The sequence below is a fragment of the Aspergillus wentii genome (assembly GCF_001890725.1).
Source record: "Aspergillus wentii DTO 134E9 unplaced genomic scaffold ASPWEscaffold_4, whole genome shotgun sequence".
In the NCBI taxonomy this organism is placed as follows: domain Eukaryota; kingdom Fungi; phylum Ascomycota; class Eurotiomycetes; order Eurotiales; family Aspergillaceae; genus Aspergillus; species Aspergillus wentii.
Genome location: NW_024467835.1, coordinates 1,641,155 through 1,663,582, shown reverse-complemented (window position 1 = coordinate 1,663,582; position 22,428 = coordinate 1,641,155). Strand labels below are relative to the sequence as shown.

Below are 22,428 nucleotides of genomic sequence, written 5' to 3'. Positions count from 1 at the left end.
TAACTTAGGTTTGTGGAACACAGGAAGATTAATATTAGGAATTAGGATTATTAGGATGATGCGATGAAGGGGCCAAGGGGAGACAGGAAGAGCCAACGAGGAGGACTGGAGAAAAGGTGTGACGGCCTGTATTTGCAGCCTGAGGCATCGATTCTGGATGCAGCAGGAACCAACTCCGGTGTCGGACAACAATAACAACAACAGAACAAAACAAAGAATAAAAAACAGGAAACAGAGTGAATATCAGAGTATAGAAAATATCTGAAGAGATCAGCATACCAGTGCCAGAATCAACACGGCTTCGAATTCCCTCAGAATCTATCCAGAATACCAGAATGAATGCCTGATTGACAGATAAAGCCAGCTCAACCACGTGATATACATGCTACAGTCGCAGAGGTAGATGACACAATATACTCGGGCAGCTGCAGCGCTCAGACCAAGCTGTGCTCGGATACCGCCGGAAAAAATCAAATGATCTCACCGTCCGACGCAGTGACTGGCCAGATCAAATTAGCCGGTAAAGGCGGCAGCTTTTATTCTCAGCTCTATCTGATGCTATCTATGCCATCAATGATCAAGTGAATATGAATGAATATAAATAGACTATCAGGATAGAGAAGCCATTTATTAAAATTGTCTAGCTGCTATGGAGTATTCAATTCATAAATCCAGTGGTAAATACGAAAGACTACCCTCAGAAAGAGAACTAAGTAAATCATGATCAACAGAACAAGTCACCTACATATCAAACTAGTCCTATAGTGCCCAATCTCACCCTCCCCCCAAAAACCCTCAAATCATGCCATGCAGACTGCATCAATATACTTGCATCCCTCGTCCCTGGTTTGTCAGTGGCTCTATCATAGCCTGCCTGTGTTCATAACCCCATGCCCATGTCCATGCCCTATCTGACGCATATATATATCCGTGCATAATATGCAGTCTGTCCTGCCTGTACTCTAGGTAGGTACAGTAGCTCTAGTCTAGTCACTATCTATCCCATAGTTGGGCACAATTACCGTGGCGTTTTTTTTTTTTTTCTCCTCCTGCTTCTGAACGTTTTGGGTAATTGTCTGATATATCATCTTATGACTCCAACTTTTCCCCCTCCCTCTCTCTCCAACGCGCAAAAGGCCCAAGAGCCAAATCGTTGATCGTGTTTCGCGATTATCAATTTATCGTCTCATTCTGATATGACGCTATGTTATGCGGGCTTGCTCAATAGTTAATGTCATTTTGCATTCGTTTCGCTAGATTCGTTAACTGCAGTACATCTACTATTCCAGAACGCCCCCATGAAACATTGCCCCTCTCCTCCCCCTCCATCATCAGTATTCGTTTAGATGTAGCTTCTTTCCAACAAACCGCCGTTTCGCGGGCTTATCTCCCCGCTCTCTTTCGGCATTCACTCCCTTCAGTGCATGAAGTAGCATCCCTGCGTCGAAGAATCCGTCTGATTTGTTGTTAGTTATTGTTTCGCAATCTATATTTGTAGAGGGGGGGGAAGAAAAAAAAACTTACATCCGCCCATGCCATCATCTTCAATCTCGCCGCTATCTGTCGTAGGTGTATCCGCTCCCCGATGGCCCGGGTCGCCCCGGACAATCCGACCCCGGCGGTGATCACGCTGGAGTCGGTCTGCAATCTGCTCCATCTCTCGGGCCCGGCTAGTGCGCGGGCTCATCGTCTTGCGCTTGGTCGCGTGCAGCAATTTCCGAATCTCAAGCAAGTATGACTCCAACGTTTGCATCAGTCGCGCCGTCTGTCGGTGCTTCGACGAGGCACAGATCGATATCGAGTCCTCCTTGATTATGTATCCGATGCCGAACCCGTCCCCAGATGTCGGCCCGAATCCAAAATGCCTCAGACACGGGTTGCCGCAGTTCGAGGTTGACAGGATCGTGTTGTTGATCCTGTCCCAGCCTCCGTCGCTGAAGATGGCGGGCGTGGGCTGCAATGTGCGCATCCCACGAAGACTGTAGCTCTGAGAAGATAGGCCATCCTCCGATGCTGATGTCGACATCTTGGGCGACTCAACTGTTGACCCGTTCTCAACGGGGCTGGAGTACCCATTGGAGTAGGAATCCACACTGTTACCAGCAGATGAGGCCCCCTCGTCAAAGGAACGCTGCCACAGACAGTACAGCGCGTAGAGGTGTCGATCATGACCCTGTCCTTTGGAACACTCTTTGGTAATGGCCGTATGTTTTTCTGCCGCTTTTCGAAGAGCGTCCACCTTTTGCTCGGCTGGGTTTTCTCCCCAGAAGGTCTTGACAAAGTCCACACAATCGTTAGTGACAGGCCGGATCGCCTCTGTCCGTCCATGAAGGAAGAACTTGGTCATTGCGGGTTCATAGGTGTTCTCCATGCGGCCGTAGAGACCGTAGTACGCCGCCTGGAACGCCATCTGCACAAAAGCATCGGGCGAAAACCCCATCGACGTAATAAAGTTCTTGCCATAGCCCTCAAAGTCCAGCACATGGAACTCGTGCTGCTGGAGCAGATCGGAAAGATGGGACTCGGCGAACCGCAGGGCAATGCTCAGCTCAGGAGCCATGTCCCATTCGAGTTTCCGGGGCGTGGTGCTCACATTGCCAAAACTGCGGGGGTCCCGCTTGGATGGATCGGGGCTGTTGGACGTCCACAGGGTCGGGGCTTGGCCGTTAATCGTTTTGGCGAAGCGAAGTATGGTGTCTGTGTATACATCGCTCGCGAACCGAAGCACAGTGTGTCCATCGACGCCAGTATGCTCAAAGTTGATTCCTGCGCTGCCGTTCTTGCAAACAATAATTTGGAGCTTATCGTACCACCGGTTGGTGCAAGTTCCAACCTGCACACCCTTGATTACTTCGCTGGTACCGCACAGCATGTTAGCACAGAGCTCTGACACGCTGCTTGGTTCAGTGTAATCCAAGCAAAGGACGAAGAGAGCGGTGTCAACAATGTTCAAGCATTCCGCATTGTTGGAGCCTTCATCCTTGGTCAGGGTGTCTCTCAGTCCTGACCACACCTTGCGGTTTTCTGTACTAAGAACTCCGAGAGCTCCCTTAGCAGCCTCCTGGATAGGTGTCTGTTGAGCATCGCCAAGGATGACCTGCAGGTTAAGTGCAATATCCTTCTCGGTCATAATCAGATCATGGTTTTCATCAAGGACATCAAACCAATAGATCTGTCCTCGACACAAAACCACAATATGTTTTGCTGTGGGATCCTGGCTGATAACACAGCCATTATCGGTTGGTACTCGCGCCGTGCCGAAGAGTCGCGAATATTGGTACATGCAGAGTGGCGTTCCCCGTACGGTGTCAGGTGGCAGCTCTTCTCGCCTGACTGCTCGGACAAACGACAGAGCCGAGGCAACCAAGGAGGCAGCTCTTGTGACCTGGTTATTTCTCGCGGGAGTTGGGTCATCTTCCAACAAGAAGAAGGGGTTGAGGTTCAAGACGACGGCTATCAAGGTTAGTATTTTATAGCGAGCTTGATGAGGAATGCCTTACGATTATCAAAATTCAGGTAAGAATCATACCCTAGAGAATATTAGTTGTGTCACTCTCAAACAGACAAGGCCAAACCTACAAAACTGCTCGATATAACTTGTTTTCGACGATGCATAGTTCTTGAGTCTTTCCTGAAGCACAGGACCATCGGAACCGAGAAACTCCTGCACCGCCGCTTTCGACTCCTCTTGCTCTCTAGGAGTCTGTACAGCAGACAGGGACTCGAGGTATTTCTGACAAGTACCTTCAAGATCCGGAATAGGTAGTTTTGGGAGCGAGTCTTGGTTAGAATATGTTACGCCCTTTTTCTCCGGCGCAGCATCTGTGTCGTTGGGCTTTGTGCTTGTGGACATCTCCACGGTCTCTGAAGAGGTATTGGCAGAGGATTTGATCTTGGTCTCCAAGGTAGGCTGAGACGCCTGGGATTGAGAGAAGTCCATCGGATCTCTCAGTGGTTTAGGTGAGGTAAAGAAACGGACTGCCGTGGACGAGTAAGACATGGTATCAGCGAGAAATGTCACAATAGATTAAGCGTAGCGACAAGCAAGAAAGGTAGGGATAGAGAGAAGACGTAAGGCACTGCGATAGAAATAGTGGCAATCTTGCAAGCAATATGAGGGCATTGAGATTATTCCATGAAGTTGACGAAAAGACAAGAGATAGAAGCAGAGTAAGTCACGCAGAAAAAATGAACAGCAATGGACGATGAGAAGGAAGACAAGTTATATATAGGGAGAAGATAGTATATCTAACTAGACCCTTGAACCCCGCCATGGAAGGTGGAGTAACCAAGGACGAGAGGGCCGCGGGACGAAAGGAAGCAGAACAGCATCAGGGGACGGAAGAAAGGGAATACTGACAGGAATGCAATAAGCAATCAATCAACGAGCAGATGGTGCAGCCACCGGTGGATCGTCTTTCCGCTGGTGCTCGCCTCCGAGGCTATTAGGACCAGGGTGTGCAGTTGGCAGTCGATGGTGTTTGTCGGGGGAACGGATCAAGGTGGATGGTATTAATATACCGAAGGCCAAGGATGTCCCCAGAGAAAGTACTGAAGCAGATGTGTTGGGCGATTATATATCTAGGAACAGCCATTTCTTGTGAGAAGATAGAGGATGAACATGGTCAAGATGATGAAGATGATAAAATGCAAGGTCTGTGTGAAGAAGAATGACCAAAGCAGTGGATAGGATGCGCTCAACGACGTAACTGAATGGCCTGAAGAGCGATAAGCTCGACGGTTAGCCTGCTTACCTTAATTAACGGCGAGGCGGGGCTGTTCTGTCTATGCAACAACCATGAAGAGGATATAGCAGTGGCAATGCATCAATTCATCCAAACCAGACACTGCCAATGATAACAAAAAGGGTGATATATCCACTCTCCAGACATAGGCTCATCTCCAGGTCTGATGACGTTTCGGACGAAGGGAGAGGCTGATGTGAGGCCCAGCAGGCTGCTTGCGGGGATAACTTTAATGTGCGGTCACGTGGATGGCGGATAACTAGTAGTACATTGGGATAAGCTATGATAATAGTATGTGGTTACTGACGATAGAAGCCTACTAAGATACAGCCGTCCATTCCTGTTGTAATGGGTTCCAAAATGAAATCATCGAGAGCGGGGAGGTCTTTTGAGTTCAAGTTCATGATTTCGTTTTTGGTCATACATAACAACTCCATTCAGGACGCCCATATCCACAGAGACAGAAGGATGAAAAAAAGGGTTCAAATAATTCAGATGCGGCCACTGGTGGGGTGTACCATCACCAGAAAAGAGAAGAAGAATATTCACAGATGAAGTAGAGATAACGTCATGTGCATGTCCTTCTTTCTGGGCTGGTTCGCAACTGGAGAGGAACTGTGTGGGGGAACCGATGCAGATCTCCCCGGCGGCAAAACCGACTCAGAAAGCAAGTCTTGGCAGCAGGAGTTTCAACACGACGCATCTCTCAAGCTCAACATCGAAAATTCAAAAAACATGATAGAATAAAACCAAATAAGGATAGACGGCAATAAATTGGACAGACAGAAGTGAAGATGCATGAAAAAAAAAAAGGCCATCGCCAGAGTCGGGGTTTGGCGTGAATTTTGAACACTCGGCGGGAATCAAGGTCCTGCAGTACCACATCCATATCAATCCTTTCCTAGTCCATAGTCGAGAATAGGTTCGATCAGATGCACGAGTCGTCAATCCAGTCGAGGCGAAAACTCAATGTCAAAATCCCGAGATTAGGCAGAGTACATAGCCTGTCCTAAGGGCTGAAGGACGTTGGTGTTGTATTCACCGTCGTAGTTTCCTAGGTGTAGAATGTCAGCCCATCTCCGCTGGCTAGTAAAACAAGATCATCTTACCTGCTGGGTTGTAGTTGCAGACGGTGAATGGCAATGGCTGGCTGGAGTCAACGTTGCCAAGGCTCTGGCAAGTGACGGTTGCGCAGCCGACAGCAGTGGAAGCCTTCCAGACAATCTGGGTGAAGTGACCCCAGCTGTCGAACAGGCTCATGTCAGGGTTGGCCTGGCCGTACAAGTTGGCGAAGTAGCCCATCTCATCGTTGTACATCAGGTTGGAGATCATCTGGCCAATGTTATCGGCCTCGACACCATATCCGATGTTCTGGCCGTAGCCACCACCGTCAATGCTCCTGCGATAGATTAGATTGAACAGACATCAGCGCGTTTATCGAAAGGTACTTACGTGTCGTGCTGGTAGACACACTTGTTGGCGAGAGTGCGGGCGCTGGACTCGAGCGAGGCCGACCATTCCAACGAGCTGGCCGAGTGGTTGCTACGGTGGACGTTGTGGTTGTACAGGATCGCCGACTGGTAAGCGTTAGTGGGCGAAGAACCGGAAGCACTCGAGGTGGAAGTGGCCAAGGTCGTGGGAGCGGCAGCATCTCCAGTCCAGGTCCAGGCAGTGGAAAAGGTGACGGCCTCGCCACCTCCAATGGTGGCCGCGGCGGCGGGGGCCTCGGTGGTCGTCGACGTGGGTTCGGCAGGCGCAGGGGCGACAATCGTGGTGTACACAGCGGGGGCGGGAGCGGGCGAAGCTGAAGTTTGCACTACAGTGTCAGCACTGGACACAGATTGAGAAGTTTCAATAGCCTGGACTGGCGCGTATGTAGGAGTAGATGAAGTGGAAGTAGAAGTCGTCGCAGGGGGAAAATCCGTGACAGTTTCGGTCACAGTGACGACACTCCAGTCGGTTTCATAAACACGTTTATCGAGAGGGTTACCCATGGCAGTAGCTGCGCAGATGGCGCTCAGAAGGATTGAAGACCGCATATTGATATCGTTTATCGTATTTGCCCCCTTTTATCTTTTACCGAACAATATCGCACAGATCAACTGTGTTTATATTGGCAAAAAAAGAATAGCTTCCCCAGGAAGGTATTCAACAGGTCGAAGTAGGAATCGAAGAACGTAAGACGTCGAAGAGTCGGGTTCGTGCAAGGATCGAGCTTTGTACTGGGATGTATGTATAGTCGCGCGGTTGCGGGAATTGGGGGGGGGAAAGGAATGACAGCCTTAGTGAACACTTTTTTGAATGAGTGGAAAAAAAGTGAACCGTAGGCGGAAACAGTGGATGAATCAACTGTATGGAAAAAAAGAGAGAAAAAGAAGGTGATGGGGGAGGGGGGGGACAAGGCAATAAAATAGATGTCGGAGAGAGAAGAGAAAAGAAGAGCGAGAAGAGGACGAGGAGCGGAAAGTGGAAAGGAGAGCGATGGAGCCGGTGGCAGAGCGAGCGCAGAGGGGCGCAGTGGGGCCGAGCGATCTGGGATTAATGGATGGAATCATTAAACGCAAATTAAAGGCCCAGAATCAGATGGCGCTGAGGTGTGTGAGATGCTGCGGCTGATGCTGATGATGATGACTCCCTCCCGGGAGACTCATTCATTCAGATATTCAGATAATACAGAAGAAAAAGAGAAACGCGACCCTCGAAAGAAAAGGCTTTCTATCTGCGTCGACGGCATCTTTTCATACTCCAGCGGGAATTCTCTCTGTTCCCCTGAATCCTCGGCCAACCACATACCAGTATGAGTCCTGCATTCCTCAGGCCAATAAGCGCCGACCCATGCCTGTTCTGTTAGACCACCATATCCCAGAGGCTGGCCTCAACCATGGATATCTGATATAATTGCACACTTTCAGTCTGGATTATTGACTGGAATTACTCCGATATCCACTGTTCAATAAATCATTATTCGTGTATGGTACTGTATGTAATAATAATATGACCCAAAGCCCCTGATGCACCAACGGTTGAAGATTCCCGGGTGCCCCTGGCAGCCGCTAAACCGGATTGGACGGTCTCGAATGCCGTCTTGTCTCAGGCACGGACGCTCATTGGCTGCGATAGTCGTGGACCCAGCCAGTTTGGACCTCCTGGGCCCCACTCTTAGTCGCAAGCCAAGTTTTCTCTCACGTTGTCGGCATGGCTTGGATGAATGCATCTACAGTCATCGAGATTGAATATAGAGAATTCAAGTCTAATATCTGAATGTGCTGAGAGAGATCGGACTGAGCCACACAACAGGATGAATAGACCTCGTCCCGATCGTAACTCTCCCCCCCCTGACTCAGATGGTTGCGCCTGGAGACTGAAACAGTAGTGTTGATCTGACCCAAAAAAGAGCAACGAAAAGGAATCAGAAAACGGGTGGCATTGTTTTCCCAAGTGTCAGCATTGATGGAATTATCCAGACCTATTGGCCAGCCACCCTTGGTGATCCTTGGGTCTGTCAATTCTCTTCTATGATTTTTTCTCTTTTTGTTCTGCTTTTCTCTGACCATTGATTATATGCTATGATGTCGCCAGATCAAACAAAACTTGGCTTCTCGATAGTCTGGTGTATTGTCACCGTACAGTAAATCCACCGTGTTTCATCTTCGCTTCAGCTCCAATCTAATTAATTCTCCGTTTTATTATTCCCCGTCCAGAAATCAAACTCATCATATCCAATTTCCTCCCCGCTTCACTCTCATTTTCTTCTTATTTTTTCATTGTCTGGGCGTCTTCTTCCCAGGGCCCAGAACGCCATGGCATTTCCAGTTTTTCATCGTCCCCATCCGATCCTCCGTACTAGCGCTTTAGTCTGGATTGTTTCGCCACGGCTTGGTATGACACCTGTCGTTATGATGGGGAACATATCAACTTGCATCGTGAGATAGTAATCCAGACATCAGAAACTGCGGATTAGATACTATGACTTGTCCAACATACGTAGCCTCGTTCCATTGGTACCGCACCCCTCACCTGGATGACGATGGCTGATGCTGATGCTGATGATTACTCCGTCCACGTGTTTGCCAGCCAACTTGTTCGGTTCCAGTCCGTTGGTTCGTTCCGTACATTTTTTTTTTCTCTCTCTCTCTCTGTTTTTTTCTTTCCAGGCTTTGCTGTTCTATGGATCGGTTATCCATACTGCACGCCCGGTGAATGGAGCGCTCAAAGAAAATCTCTTCGCTTGTACGAGGCTTTCATGGTTCGTCGTGGAAGCAACGTGGAAGGACCTCATGCCAGCGTCAACTTTGGTTCGACCAAAGTCAAACTCTTCATCTGAAAAAAAAAAAAAAAAAAAAAAAAAAAAAAAAAAAAAAAAAAACTCAACTGTTAAAACCTCATCCAGATAGTGATCTATACGAGAAGTCATCGAAGCTTTGCCCCCAATCCTCGACGCCAGACTTTTTGGGGAACAACTAGAATGCCTGTAGAACAATCTCCGAATCTTCCGACTCGATTCTGGTGTCTGCTGATTGGATAATAACATCGAATTGCCTGGTCCTGGAGGCCTTGTTCGATTGTTTCATCTACATTGACCGTCATATCCCAGCATCTCGAGAATCGGGACTAATTGTGGATTCCCAGCGGCACCCCGGCCATGTACTAAAATCTTTATTGATTGATGCTAAATGACTATATCCACCATAATCCCGAAAGAAAATGAAAGTAATAAAAATGTTAAACCCTGTTAGATTGTTTGTTTATACATCCACCACCCGACAGCTGCCGCTCTCGCAAATCTGCACTTGGTTCTTTGTCGCCCGTAATTCCTTGTACGTCCGGTTCCGGCCTCGCAGCCAGAACGACTCGTTCCCGACAAAGTCCCCCAGATGCGCCGGTCGGATATCTACCAGAGCGACCGTGGTCGTCGACGTCGACGTGGCCAGGCCTGCCTCTGCCCGAACCTTCTTGACGACCAGATCTCGTCCTGATATGGGCTCGTCTATTTTTCTCAGTAGGCTGTTGCTTCGCGAACTATCCGAGCTGCTCACGTCGGCTGTGGCAAATATCCCAGTCACGCTGCGGGTGCCGGCTTCTAGACCAACAATCGTGTCCAGCAGCCCAACAAATAGGAATGGATGTTGCAAAATTTCTACCGCAAAAGAGTGGCATGTCTGGCGCGCGAGGATCCGGTATTCGTCGTCCTCCAGCAACGAAGACAGCCGCAGAAGGTTGCGCGCAATGACTCCGTTGATAGATGGCGTGGCCGACTCGGTTCCAGTCTTCAAGCGAAGAAGAGGGCCAGGCATGCCCGGTGTCATGGTGGATGGCGTGCTATAGTAACCTGCTGGTGTTGACCCCGTAAACGCAAGGAAGTTCTGGTTGAGGTATCCTGACCGGTGTTAGTATCAAAAGTCACAATACTACCTGGGGCGTTGACTTACTCTGCAACTGCTCCGCAAATTGTAGGTAGCTGTCATCAAATGTAGTCTCGTACATATCAATCAGCCCATTGATCATATATGCATAGTCGTCGGCAAATCCGGGTGTTGTTCCCTTGCTGCCATCGCGGTAGATGCGCCAGAGCTTCCCCGTAGGCTTATCAAAAAGTGAATCCTTGATGAAGCTGATAGCCCGCGCTGCTGCCTCCCTACACTGCAGGGCTTTGGAGCTTTCGATCTCTTCGAAGAGCGCACTGCACTTGGCGAGTGCCCCAATAGCAAGTCCATTCCACGACACAATAATCTTGTCATCCAAATCAGGCCGCACCCGTGTTCGTTCCCGATACTCGCGCAGTTTCTGTCTGCCTGACCGGATGATCCTCACCACTTCATCCTCTCCCAGACCAAATTCTTTCGCCAGCTTGCTAGGTGTAACCTTGACAGAGAGCACATTCTGGTTCATGAATTCATCATGCGGATCATTTTCAGGCGCGACGTTGCCATCCGGGAGAACACCCCAGTGACGAGCACAGACTCCAGCATCTCGGTGGCCTAGGACTTGCGTGAGCTCCTTCAATGTCCAGACATAGTATGCACCCTCTCGTTTTTCGGTGTCGTTGGGGCTTGGCAAACTGTCGGCATCCTCCGAGGAATAGAATCCACCTGTAGGCGCTTGAATCGGAGCCGTCGTCAGGTAGGTAGCTAGATCATAGACAGCGCCCAGCAATTCAGGGTCGTGGGTTATTTTGAAGGCATCGACATAGATGTCTAGTAATTGTGCCTGGTCGTAGAGCATCTTCTCAAAGTGCGGCAGGCTCCAGTCCTTTGTGACACTGTACCGCGCAAATCCGTGACCGATATGATCTCTGATCCCTCCGCGTGCCATATTTATGAGGGTGCTGACTGCCATAGCAGTAGCCTTCTCACACTCATCCTCGCCAACAATATCAGACGCGGCGCTTGGGTATTTCCCCAAGCGGAGCAGGAAACCTAAGTTTGCTGGTGTTGGGAATTTTGGTGCCCTTGAAAATCCTCCGTATACTGGGTCATAACGAGAGGCAAAGTGTTGATAAGCCTCCTCAAGTAGCTCGACGTCCAGGTCTTCATCGGCCTCGCGATCCCCATGCTGAGAGTGTGTTCCTTCTTCCGCAAATTCCCTGAGCTGTCTTGTAATTTCCTTTGCACTTTCGCGGCATCGCTGCTGCTGTGTCTGCCAGACATCTCTCAGTTTCTCGAGGATCTCGATAAGCCCAAGTGTATCGTCCCCAATGTGTGTTGACGTGTTTGGGCCAGGCCAGTAGGTGCCTCCAAATACCGGTTCCAAATCGGGTGTCAAAAACACATTCAATGGCCAGCCTCCAGAGCCTGTCGTGGCTTGGACATAATTCATGTAGACATCGTCAATATCCGGTCTCTCTTCTCGATCAACTTTGATAGGGATGAATGACTCGTTGAGAATCGACGCGACCTCTTGTGACATAAACGACTCTTTTTCCATCACGTGGCACCCTGGCTCTTGTTAGCAACTCTCGCGTATACCAGAGATGAACCACGAACAATGACAAGCAGAATATCCGATGCTGAGAAAGACCAGCCGGTTGGACTTCCTGGCCATGTCGATGGCTTCTGCGTCCCATAGCTGCCAGGCGACCGGGTTGTTCATATGACCCCTCACCTATCCATCGTTAGCAAGGTAAATCCGCTCCTTCCTATCATGAAATCCAGTACTCACATAGGGTGATCTGCTCTCATGCAGTCGGTTGACGAGCTTGGAACCTGTTTCTGTCAACCCCTCGTGCGTATGCACATGCATGTCCGACGGGGCCGCCATTCTGCAAGGACGGGCGATTTGACGACTCAACCTGTTCTGATAAGTAAGACGCTATTCCAGTACGACGATGACCGCGTTGACAGTGAGATCTGGGTGCAAGGGGGGGAGGGGCTGGTACCCGATAAGATACGAGGGACGATTTGCACCCCAGTTGGCGAGACGGAATTCACGCCGAGGACGGACCACTAAAACAGTACCTAGTCTGAATTTGCGCAGACGCGAGACAGTACTGTAGTACATAAAACGATGAACGAACCAGGTGAGAGCGGGCCTTGAGAAGGGAAGAAAGGGCAGTAGTGGAGGGCTTCCTCGTGTCCAGAAACAACCATGTGTACGATCGCTAGACTGGCCCGCAACCGGGAGATCATCGCCCACGGTGCGTCATTTATGCATCACGCGGGTCACGTGCCCTCAGCATTACGACAGTGCAAATAATATGTACGGAGTATCTTGGTTTGATATTATGTGCATCTCTCTATTCACTCTAGCATATGCAATTCTAGTCATCGGCCATTAACTCGGCCAGCTCTCGTTCCTCCTCCTCTGTCAACGTGGATTCCGGGTTGGGTTTGTTCTCCTCGTCTTCTGTCGGAGGCTTCCTAGCCCTTTCCACGGCAGTTTGAAGCTCATCGGGCTTGAGGGACCATCGACGGATAGTAGCATCAATACTGACACTGACAACTGTTGATCCCACGAGTGCAAGTCCTGTAACCTCTTCGAAGTGGCCAGAAAATGTGTGATGCAATTGTCCAGTCTAGAAATCCTAGGTGTCAGCGAATTCCATATCATTTGTGACCTTCTTGAACGTACTGATCGGTTCCACACTCGGACCTCCTCATCTCTACACACAGTAATGACCCAGCCCCCCTGCTCGTAAACTACCACGTCTTTGACAAAGTCCGGGTGCTCTAATGTGAGGTTTGCTTTCCAGCCATCTTCCCTCACGAGGCATTTAGCGGTTTTGTCAGCTGAGGCAGTCCATAGATCGCCATCGCTGTCAAAGAAGAGCTTGTAAACACTGGTATCGTGGGCGATGAGAGGCTCTGTGCCGGTGAGATCACTACTTCCTGCAGCAATGTCGAAGTGTCGAATCTCCCGGTCACTCCCAGCACTAAACACAAGATGCTCCGCGCTCTCTGTTTCAGCCGAAACTGGGTCAATGGCAAGATCCTGGATTCCCTTGATGTGTCCCTTCAGTACGTGAAGTCGTTGGGCACTAGCGATGTCGAAGACCAATATTTGCTTATCGGCGCCTCCCGAGACAAGAAGATCTTGCCCACGCAGCCTGGTGCTGGTGACGGATCTCACAAAGTCGGTGTGGCCTTCATATCTCTTCTGGGGCTTCCCCGAAGCAATCTCCCAGCTCCAAACGGTCTTGTCCCAGCATCCCGCAAACAACAGCTTGCCATCCGGACTGAAACAGATGCTCGTCACGGGTGCAGTTGGTCCTTTAAAAACGGTAGCAGTTTCACCTGTCTACAGACATGAACGATAATGACGAGTGACTTAGTTATGGTCCTAGCGAGGCATCCGGCAGGCAAGGATACCATGCACCTACTTCGAGTATGATCTTTCTGACCGTGCCACCACTCTGGGCCACGAACACAGAACCGGCATTCAAGGGATCTGCCTGAATTGCCAATATCTTACTTTGCAGTCTGATGGGGTCACCATTTGTGTTCCGAGATTTAGCGTCCTTTCGCTTCTGCTCGTCAAGGGTTGCCCTGTATAAACCCGGACATCAGTGACTTGCACGGCATTAATAGAACCCTCGAGATCATCACGAACGTGGTTTGGAAGAAATCATCACGATGTGAAGAGCGCGACATGTTGTAGATTCACTGTTCCCGAGTGACAGACAATAAGCACTAACGATTGGGGGGACACAAAAAGCCTCGTAGATTCTCGCCCTCGAAATCCCCAACCGAAAAGCAGGAACTGCTCGGGAAGCTTCTGTGGGCCGCCGTAGCCCCAGTCAATTTCAGCACAAAAACCACCGATTTTGCTTCTTCTTCCCTTTTCTCTCCTCTTCTCCTCTTCCGTCTCTTCCCTATTTCTTCCTCCCATCCCCCTCTTCCACTCTCTTTTTCCTTCATTCTTCTCATCCCGCGCAGTTAATGCGCAACACCCGTCAGCATGGATATGAACCATTTAATAGGGTCAGTCTTCTATGCCTACTGGTCTGAGCCAGGGTTTGTGCGGCTAGGCTGGAGTTAACACCTGGCAGTCAGCGGTTCAACCTCATCTCTAAGAGTGACATTCGGTATGTTGTTCTTCTCTTTCCTTTCACTATTACTCGCTTCCTAACTCTCTTGAAGATATGTTGGTACTTTACATGAGATTAACCCTGAGGCCTCGACAATTGCTCTTGAAAATGTCGTCTCTTTCGGGACTGAGGGTAGACGAGGCAGCCCAGCTGAGGAAATTCCTCCGTCTACCAGTGTCTACGAGTACATTGTCTTCCGGGGTAGTGATGTAAAAGACATCAGTGTAGCTGAGGAGAAGGAGAATACACAGCCTGAGCCACCTCAGGTTCCTGATGATCCTGCTATCTTAGGGGTAAGTCGAGATTCCCACCAAGAAAATTCTTCAATGCACCCACTTTTTGCCCCCGTGCGAAACTTTTCCACGGTCGGACACTTGATCTTATGATGAAATATATTCGGATGTAAACTCACAGACCTGTTCTGAATGCGCAAAATCCTTGTTGATATTTCCGTTGCCTTCCTTCTGATCATGATCAAGACCCATTGCACATTTTTGTCACAAATTCTTGGCTGGTAACAGTTTGCTAACCTCCATGAATTTAGAGCATGTCTCGTCCAGGACCTAACCCTGGCGTTCCTGCCCCCGCTGGCCCCCAGGGTCTTCCTTCTCAGCCACCCCAACAGGCCCAGGTTCCTCGTCCTACCCCTCCGGGCTATCCTCAGCAGCCACAATTCCAGGGCTTCTATCCACCCTATGGGCAGCGGTATCCCGGACCTCCTCCCGCATTTCCTCCTGGGCCTGGTTTTCCCGGTATGCCATATGGAGCTCCCCCAGGATGGTTCCCTCCACCGGGACAAGGATTTCCCCAAGGGCCGCCAGGTCAATTTCCCCCTCAGATGCCTATTGGACCACCTGGTCAGCATCAAACTCCCCCTCCACAGCATCGTCCTGGGGTTCCTGGTGCGGGTCCTGTAAACATTCCCAAGCCAACATCTGAGCTTCCAGTTGGTGAAAAGGGTTCGAGTAAGCCCACCAGCCGAGATGGTACGCCTGCCCCTGTTGCGGCGACTCAGAATGCTCCTCCCCCACCAGTTGAATCTAAACCCTCCGTAACTGAAGTCGCCCAAGCATCCGCTTCGGCTCCTGCTCCTGCCGCTGCTCCGGGTACGCCATCCAAGGTGCCGCCTACTGGGCCTAGGAGCGGTCGTGTGCAGCCGGCAATTCCAATTTCTCACCCCAAGCCGCCAGTTCCAGTTGTAGCCAATCCCCCTCTTGCTAGTGCTTCGGGGAACAATGGACAGGCTCAAGCCGCAATTACTGAAGCGACTCGTGCAGCTACTGCCGCGGTCGCAGCTGCTATGGCCAAGTTGCCACAGCCCAATGCTCCTCAGAAGAAGCCCCAGGATGCCTCTGTGGAGAACGTCACGAAACAAATGGGTGAATTGAGACCGTATGATGGCTCGCGCCCCCAGCGTGGCGGTCACAATCCTCGTGGTGCGCGTAGTGGCCATCGCGGCCAGTATCAAGGCCAGGGCAAGAAGGTCGAAGTCCCGCAGTCTGACTATGATTTTGAAACTGCCAATGCCAGGTTTAACAAGCAAGACTTGTTGAAGGAAGCCATTGCAAGTGGTTCCCCCGTGACGGAGGCTGAAATGTCCATTCCGGACGGTGGAGAACCCGAAGTGGTAGAGCCTGCCAGCAACAGCGCCGCCAACACGAGCACTGTTAACTCTTACAGCAAGACCAGCTCTTTCTTCGACAATATCTCCAGTGAGGCCCGCGACCGCGAAGAAGGAACCGGAGCCCGAGCTGGAGGTCGTGAATGGCGTGGTGAAGAGGAGAAGCGGAACATCGAGACCTTTGGACAAGGCAGCGTCGATGGCTACCGTGGCAGCTACAGGGGCCGGGGCAGAGGTCGAGGCTATGGAGGTCGTGGCAGAGGCTACAATCGTGGTTACGGTGGACGAGGCCGTGGAGGTGGCTTCCGCGGCGGCCGTATGTCACAGTCCACCGGTGTCCCGACGCAGACCTAAACGTTTTTCTGTCTGTTTTCTTTTTGGGCTTATCTCATGGCGCGATATTAGCGGTGGTTCATTTTTTCTCTCTTGATTTCCATATCTTTTCTTTTGGTGTGGCAAAACCTTTGCAAGGCTTCTGCTTCCCTTGATATTCCCCGGCGTCTGGATGATCGCATTTCTCGAATGCTGATCTTTACAATCTCCGCGTTGAGATTTTGCTCTTGTATTTGGGACTAATATGGGTCTACGGTGGTATTGGTGAGTTTACGTGCTGGGACTGGCTTTTCACACACATCTGGGGTCGACTTAACTGGCGTTCTTTCTTCTTTACACCTTGCATGGGTATATTCACAGCCCCCCATTGCATTGCTTATGCACCTTGACGACTATCATGTTTCTTTCCTCTGGTGGAATTCGATTCGATATCCGTGGGAACTCGTGGAGAATGCCGTCCGGTCAAGCACCGTTTGATAACAAGCAAACGATCTGTATCATATTCAGACGATCAACAATAAACAAAAAACCAGAAAAAAAAAAAGGCCATTTATTAGGTCAATTACTTGATTCTATTGTAAACCGTCTTGCCATCTACTGAAGCCATATCTATAATGCCAAGTTTATGTGTAGAATAAGTGACCACTCATTGCATCCTGATTATTTAGAGCAGATCTACTAGAACCTTGCAGCTCTCAAAAAGAGATCGTCTTGGCCGTTGGGGAGTTTTCTTGCTCTTCACCTGCAGCTCCTTTGTATGATGGATTAGCCAGACACTCTGAATGAATCTCTATCAGCAGATGGATATATAATCACCATCATCATCGTCCTGGTCACTTTTTTTGCTGGATCTACGCTTCTCTTCCCCATGAGTCTCTTAATCACCCCATCATCCTTCCATCTCGGCCAGTACACACATAATTCGGTCTGTCCCTCGGTATCTCGTCGGTCCCACCATCTCTGCGCACCGGCAATTAGCCATATCCAACTCCAACTCCTTAGCGAAGTGCGGAGAAGCCTCGCCACCTCCACATCTCCTTCTTCTTTGGGCCATGATGGACAGCAATGAGGAGCCGTTGAGAAGCTGCAGGAGGGGTATGCTCCTGGATAAGAGAAGATGTAAGTTCTCTTTCTGTGTGTCTGTATGGGCTCTTTTCTCTCATCCACCGCAAGATTGCCAGACATCGCCATCAGTCCTCGAAGCAAGCCGGTTCGATTAAAAACACAACCCACAAACTAAACTCGCACACCGAGCTCTCCAAGCCTCTCTAGCTGCTCTCCACAACCTTCAACTCTTCATCCGCGGTTCACCGATCCTATTTCTTCGGCGGCATTTGCCTCCTCCCATATTTCCTCCCCCGGAAAAGGGCGATCCACCAGACTCCACGCGAACCAGAAAAATATTCAATAGTTAAAACACCTGGACAGCGTGAAACGATGGCTCAGAGATCGTCAGCGAGTCATGATGGGGACGGTCTAGTGGTTGATATTTGTAGGTCTTTGACCTCTCTTCCTGCTTCCATCTTCATCTCGGCCTCATCCTTACTACTAGGCAACATGTCTACCACTATCCAAGACCCAGACCAGCTTCCTTGGGACCCTAATTCCACCCAGTTTCCCTCCCGGAAGAAGCTTCCAACCCTCCCGGGAGCTCCGGAGGAAGCTGCCTGGGTATGGGGGGAGGATGATTCAGTGGGTTTGGTTTCCTTACTGTCTTGAGATGCATACTGATTGTATGAAAGATAGGAAGATTGAATCTGTTAACACCGTCCAGAGTCAAAGCAGCTGCTGGGGCGATCAAAACCGGTGATATCATCCGTCTGGAGTAAGTAGGGCTTTGAAATATCTACCATCTGCTTATCAGACTTGCTAATGGTGCAGTCTTCCTCTGAATATCCCCGAGACTCCAGCTTTCCACCGGGAAAGCTTCCAGCATAATATCAAAGAAGTAGTGGAAGATCTCGTATACGACGATACGTATGTGCTGAATACACAGAGTGGAACTCAATGGGATGGATTCCGACATGTAAGTTCAGCTTATCATCCCAATGACCGTGATCTATCTAACGCTATCTCTACAGTTCGCCCATCTACCAACCAAAACTTTCTACAATGGGGTATGTTAACACATTTTCTCTTCCCGAGAAAGAAAACTAACACTCCCAGGCCAAAGCATCCGACATCATCGGCCCCAACGCCAACCACCGCTGTAGCATCCACCACTGGTCCACCCACGGCATCGCGGGCCGAGGCATCCTCCTCGATTACCGCCACTGGGCCCTAGCCAACAACCGCCCCTATGACCCCTACAAAGCACACGCAATCTCCATGACCGATCTTCACGCCTGCGCCGCGTCCCAAGGCCTCGACAGCCGCCCAGAATCCCAAGGCGGCGATATCAAAATCGGCGATATCCTCATGGTCCGCTCCGGGTTCGTAGAACGGTACAACGAGCTCACATCCGAGGAGCGGAAAGCAGGCGCGCAGAGGGAACACGGCAAGCTCGAATGGGCCGGGCTGAAGCAGGAAGAGGACGTGTTGGATTGGTTGCATGATTGTTACTTTGCGGCTGTGGTGGGGGATTCGCCCACGTTCGAGTGCTGGCCGCCGCTCAAGGAGAATGGGTATATGCATCAGAATATCCTGGCCTTGTGGGGGATGCCCATTGGGGAGATGTGGGATTTGGATAAGTTGGCGCTGAGGTGTCGTGAGTTGGGGAAGTGGACATTTTTCATGACGAGTGCGCCGGCTAATATTGCTGGTATGTTTGAGTTTTATATCCCGTTTTTTTGGACTTATTGGTCTGCTAACTGTCTGTCTCTAGGTGGTGTGGCTTCTCATGGAAACGCTACAGCGATCTTGTGATTAGATAGTGGAATACTGTACAGTTCGAGAAGAGATGTAGATGAGTTTTGTTTACGCCTATCAAAGAAAACATCATCATGACTATGAAAAGAAATAAACCAGATTTTGACTCCTACTTCGCCATACTGCGTTCCAACGTTCATCAAAAAGACAAAAGAAAAAAAGATAAAGGAAATGCGTTACAAAAAAACAAACATAAGCATAACATAACATAGCATCAAAGGAAAAAAGAAAAAAAAAAAAAACAACGGATATCATTATCAATTGCCAACATCAAATCATCGCTTCAATGTGCGATTTCCCTATCCATCAGAGGGAAATCAAAACATGCATATGCATTCGAGTCTGGGTTTTCTCTTTTCTGTCGTAAAAGTCGTCATATTCATCATGTGGTTTTGGTTGGGTTTCTTCTTGCTTAGAAGATATCATCAGGCCATTTCCAATTGTCATCAACTTTCGGCTCCTGGAGGCTGGGCTGTGCCTTGAGTTTTCTCGAGTGCGTCTGCTTCCGCTTCTCAATTTCTCTGGCCAAGCGTCTGTCTACCTTGGCTGCCGTGGCTGCGAGATCCTTGGGGAGTGGAGGAACAGGTGGAATCGAGTCACGCTGACTGTTCTCTCGTTTCCGGTTGGGAGCGGGACTCGGGCTAGACTTGGGTGATATGATCTGATCTGGGTCGAGGTGAAGCTGCCCTTGCATGTAGAAAGAGGGCTTTAGGGCCTCGCCTTGGTAGTTCTCTTTGTCGGGAGAGTAGTTGGCGCTTGCGGAACGAAGATTGTTCTGTGCCTTTTTCGCGCGGAGACATGGGGCGGTGTTTATCCTTGAATTGGGAGATGGTTTGCGCGGCGAGGACGAAGGCGACCTTGAAATGGGCGGGACAAGGAACTGCGACTTTTTCCCAGTGGTTGAGTTGTCGCTGTAATCTGACCAGATCTGTTCTTTCGACTGTCTGCGTTCGACGGACCCTGGACTGTCGCTTGTGCCCATCTTGGGTAACTTTGCCTTTCGCGATCTGGGAGTCTGACCAGAACCAGCTGACCTGCCACCTTCATCGTCGTTGGTGGAAGACTCCTTCTGGTTAGATGTTGATCCCTTGGTTTTCGAAATGGAGGCAGGATCCGGAGACTTTCTCTTGCGAGAAGGGCTGTCAGCGGTCACAGTGGATAATTTGGAATCCGTGGATGGCTTTGGTGGAAGTGTCGCAGAAGTATTTTTGGTGACCGCCAGACAGTCCGATTCGTTTCCTGGGCCTTCGGTGATTTGCAGAAGATTCTCAGACATCTCACTGGAAGGGGCCGGCTCAAGTTCAAGGTCAGGTTGAGGTTGAGGTTCAGGGGATGAGACAAGGTGCTCGTTCAAGAGTCTCTCCGAGGGAAGTGTTGGAAGTGCCCCGGGCACGAATTTTCTAGGATAGGGCTTGTTTTCCAGACATAAAGTCCTCGGAGGGGGAGGGGGCACCTCTTCTTCTCCAGTCAAGCCGCGCAGTTCCCGCCTGGCTTTCGACAGTTTGTCCTCCAGGTTGCTGACCTTCTTCAACAGCCTGGCCTGTCGCAGCATATCCTTGCGGGATTTCTGCTTCCGCACCCCTGAGAACCCTTCCAAGTCTTGAGATTGTCTATCCGAATAGGGAATAATCGGAGCCGGGGATGATACATCGCGCTGAGGGACAGAAAGAATACCCAAAGAGGACTTGGCCTTTCGAAGATCATGAAACGTCGACCGGATCGAAGAAAAACTGTCCCCAGAGCCCTGCCTCGAATGATGCCCCGAAGACGGTCTGTAGTCCATCTTCTCCTGGATCGCTTTCCAAGTCTCGTCTGGAAGGCCACCGGGCCCGGACTGGTTGCCTTGCTGCTGCTGCTGTTGCTGCATATAACTCCCTTTCACGGTCCCCTTATACCCAGCCTTCTTCAGCTCCGCATAAGCCCTCTCGGCCTGAGCAAGAGGGTCATTCTCCTCTGGATTCGCCTCCTGAGCCTTCCAGATCTCCGTCACATTCCCCCACACACCAAAGGGGTTGAAAGCCGAAGCGATCGCCTTTCCGAACCGAAAGATCCCCGAGTTCCGGTGTGTGACACCGTCCCCGGCAGACTTGGCCTCGTCGCGCAGAAAGATACTCGGCGGCCTCTCACTGACACTATCGTTCATCTTGGCCTCGACGAACCGCGACCGTCGGGGCCGAGAGTCGGGGCGCCCAAGTCTGCAGGAAGCTGCAGATGATGCACGCGGGGAACCGTTGTAGCTTGTTTTGCGACCGTTGCTATGGGGGTAAATGCGCCAGCGATTATGGTTATTGGTGCTGTTGTCGCCTGTATCGTTCGAGGTCCCTTCTTCGGTCGTCGGATTTTGCTGGGTTCGGTCGCGAGGCCAATCGTTGGATCGGCGTCGCTTGGCTGAATGCGTGGATGGTGTGTTGTCGTTGTTGTTGTTGGTGCTGTTGCCCTGGTATCGGTCGGGAGAGTCGAGTTCCTCTGCGTCGTCAAAGCGACCAGACACGTCTGAGGAGCAGTAATCAGACGAGTCGGAATAGCTGCTTGACCGCGAGTGCTTTCGAGAAGGCGTATACGACGGACTGGGACTGAACTCGGTGCGACTGGCGTTCAGGTGAAGAGCCAGTTGTAGCTGGCGGTCGGCTTGTAGAGGATCCGTATCCAAATTGATCTCGATGTAAGGCGTCTATCAAAACAAAAACCAAAACACACCATTGTCAGTGAGTGAGACCTTTTGATGATGGCTTCAACGTAGCATGGAAAAAAGCGCAAGGGGATTTTATCAATCAATTGATTGATATAGTATTATTATTGCTTTGTTTGAGACTCACCTCCGCACCGGCTTCTTTCCCCGCCATGATGGCCGACTTGGGATGTTCCTCTATACTGAAACCAAACAAGTAGAGACCAAAAGCATGTAGAAGGAAGAGAACGGAGAAATAAAGAAGAACGACGAAAGAAACCACTGAGGGGTTGATGGCCGGACGGAGAAAAGAAGAAAAAGGCGTTGTTTACATGGAAGGGAGAACAAGCGTTGTTTACTTTAACTAGATTCGCTTGTTTTGGCAAATAATGCGCCAAGCGGGCTTCTAGTATGTATGCATGTTCGGAGCCATGCCATGAGCCAAAATATCCTCCCCTCTTCATCGATATTCTTCCTCGAATATTATTCCTCCTCTGTCCTTTCTCCTCTGACCGTTTATTCTCCTTTCGACGATTCCATGAACCTGCGGGGCTTGCAAAACGGGGATCTGCAAGGACTCGATATGAATGTCTCACAGGGACATGCGAAGCCTGGCATGCAGGTGTCAACAACCTGCATTCTCCGGGCTCCTTTAGTCTTACTGAGTTAT

The 22,428-nt window shown here is 50.2% G+C and overlaps 8 protein-coding genes across 8 annotated transcripts; 2 read left to right on the top strand and 6 right to left on the bottom strand.

Annotated features, from left to right (window-relative positions):
- Nucleotides 1-1,331: 1,331 nt before the first annotated feature.
- On the bottom strand, nt 1,332-4,000 carry ASPWEDRAFT_109714 (choline/carnitine O-acyltransferase; the record flags this gene model as incomplete). Its single annotated transcript, XM_040828106.1, has 4 exons — nt 1,332-1,456; nt 1,525-3,453; nt 3,501-3,530; nt 3,580-4,000. The coding sequence occupies 4 exons, from the start codon at nt 3,998-4,000 to the stop codon at nt 1,332-1,334; spliced, it is 2,505 nt and encodes an 834-aa protein (XP_040688927.1).
- Nucleotides 4,001-5,731: 1,731 nt separating this feature from the next.
- Nucleotides 5,732-6,784, bottom strand: ASPWEDRAFT_172072 (CAP domain-containing protein; the record flags this gene model as incomplete). Its single annotated transcript, XM_040830884.1, has 3 exons — nt 5,732-5,799; nt 5,855-6,144; nt 6,198-6,784. The coding sequence occupies 3 exons, from the start codon at nt 6,782-6,784 to the stop codon at nt 5,732-5,734; spliced, it is 945 nt and encodes a 314-aa protein (XP_040688926.1).
- Nucleotides 6,785-9,094: 2,310 nt separating this feature from the next.
- Nucleotides 9,095-12,356, bottom strand: ASPWEDRAFT_133208 (thioredoxin domain-containing protein). The gene is made up of 5 exons (XM_040829300.1): nt 12,121-12,356; nt 11,904-12,034; nt 11,729-11,846; nt 10,175-11,680; nt 9,095-10,122 (listed from the first exon to the last, which is right to left on the bottom strand). The coding sequence occupies exons 2-5, from the start codon at nt 12,000-12,002 to the stop codon at nt 9,491-9,493; spliced, it is 2,355 nt and encodes a 784-aa protein (XP_040688925.1). The 5' UTR covers nt 12,003-12,034; nt 12,121-12,356; the 3' UTR covers nt 9,095-9,490.
- An 80-nt stretch (nt 12,357-12,436) lies between these two features.
- ASPWEDRAFT_154955 (WD40 repeat domain-containing protein) lies at nt 12,437-13,879 on the bottom strand. Its single transcript, XM_040829673.1, has 4 exons — nt 13,791-13,879; nt 13,561-13,726; nt 12,813-13,478; nt 12,437-12,756 (listed from the first exon to the last, which is right to left on the bottom strand). Exons 1-4 carry the CDS (start codon nt 13,829-13,831, stop codon nt 12,502-12,504), a joined length of 1,128 nt encoding a protein of 375 aa, XP_040688924.1. The 5' UTR covers nt 13,832-13,879; the 3' UTR covers nt 12,437-12,501.
- A 259-nt stretch (nt 13,880-14,138) lies between these two features.
- On the top strand, nt 14,139-16,243 carry ASPWEDRAFT_27907 (putative G2/M phase checkpoint control protein Sum2; the record flags this gene model as incomplete). Its single annotated transcript, XM_040833062.1, has 4 exons — nt 14,139-14,161; nt 14,194-14,265; nt 14,321-14,561; nt 14,813-16,243. The coding sequence occupies 4 exons, from the start codon at nt 14,139-14,141 to the stop codon at nt 16,241-16,243; spliced, it is 1,767 nt and encodes a 588-aa protein (XP_040688923.1).
- A 321-nt stretch (nt 16,244-16,564) lies between these two features.
- ASPWEDRAFT_501996 (uncharacterized protein) lies at nt 16,565-17,536 on the bottom strand. Its single transcript, XM_040837398.1, has 2 exons — nt 17,039-17,536; nt 16,565-16,973 (listed from the first exon to the last, which is right to left on the bottom strand). Exons 1-2 carry the CDS (start codon nt 17,411-17,413, stop codon nt 16,887-16,889), a joined length of 462 nt encoding a protein of 153 aa, XP_040688922.1. The 5' UTR covers nt 17,414-17,536; the 3' UTR covers nt 16,565-16,886.
- Nucleotides 17,537-17,779: 243 nt separating this feature from the next.
- On the top strand, nt 17,780-19,087 carry ASPWEDRAFT_51374 (uncharacterized protein; the record flags this gene model as incomplete). Its single annotated transcript, XM_040837578.1, has 6 exons — nt 17,780-17,914; nt 17,965-18,047; nt 18,104-18,248; nt 18,304-18,339; nt 18,389-18,983; nt 19,047-19,087. 6 exons carry the CDS (start codon nt 17,780-17,782, stop codon nt 19,085-19,087), a joined length of 1,035 nt encoding a protein of 344 aa, XP_040688921.1.
- ASPWEDRAFT_40426 (putative nuclear RNA binding protein) lies at nt 19,056-22,091 on the bottom strand. Its single transcript, XM_040835319.1, has 2 exons — nt 21,907-22,091; nt 19,056-21,761 (listed from the first exon to the last, which is right to left on the bottom strand). Exons 1-2 carry the CDS (start codon nt 21,931-21,933, stop codon nt 19,503-19,505), a joined length of 2,286 nt encoding a protein of 761 aa, XP_040688920.1. The 5' UTR covers nt 21,934-22,091; the 3' UTR covers nt 19,056-19,502.
- Nucleotides 22,092-22,428: the final 337 nt, after the last annotated feature.

What these genes read in the sequence shown, in the direction of transcription:
- ASPWEDRAFT_40426 (XM_040835319.1), bottom strand. Translation starts at nt 21,933, where the DNA reads ATGGCGGGGAAAGAAGCCGGTGCGGAG. An exon ending in GGAAAGAAGCCGGTGCGGAG is followed by an intron (nt 21,762 to 21,906) that starts GTGAGTCTCAAA and finishes TTGTTTTGATAG; the next exon opens with ACGCCTTACATCGAGATCAA.
- ASPWEDRAFT_501996 (XM_040837398.1), bottom strand. Translation starts at nt 17,413, where the DNA reads ATGGCGATGTCTGGCAATCTTGCGGTGGATGAGAGAAAAGAGCCCATA. An exon ending in TGACCAGGACGATGATGATG is followed by an intron (nt 16,974 to 17,038) that starts GTGATTATATAT and finishes CATCATACAAAG; the next exon opens with GAGCTGCAGGTGAAGAGCAA.
- ASPWEDRAFT_133208 (XM_040829300.1), bottom strand. Translation starts at nt 12,002, where the DNA reads ATGGCGGCCCCGTCGGACATGCATGTGCATACGCACGAGGGGTTGACA. An exon ending in ATGAGAGCAGATCACCCTAT is followed by an intron (nt 11,847 to 11,903) that starts GTGAGTACTGGA and finishes AACGATGGATAG; the next exon opens with GTGAGGGGTCATATGAACAA. An exon ending in ATTTGCGGAGCAGTTGCAGA is followed by an intron (nt 10,123 to 10,174) that starts GTAAGTCAACGC and finishes AACACCGGTCAG; the next exon opens with GATACCTCAACCAGAACTTC.
- ASPWEDRAFT_154955 (XM_040829673.1), bottom strand. Translation starts at nt 13,831, where the DNA reads ATGTCGCGCTCTTCACATCGTGATGATTTCTTCCAAACCAC. An exon ending in GATGATTTCTTCCAAACCAC is followed by an intron (nt 13,727 to 13,790) that starts GTTCGTGATGAT and finishes GGGTTTATACAG; the next exon opens with GGCAACCCTTGACGAGCAGA. An exon ending in TCCGAGTGTGGAACCGATCA is followed by an intron (nt 12,757 to 12,812) that starts GTACGTTCAAGA and finishes TAGGATTTCTAG; the next exon opens with ACTGGACAATTGCATCACAC.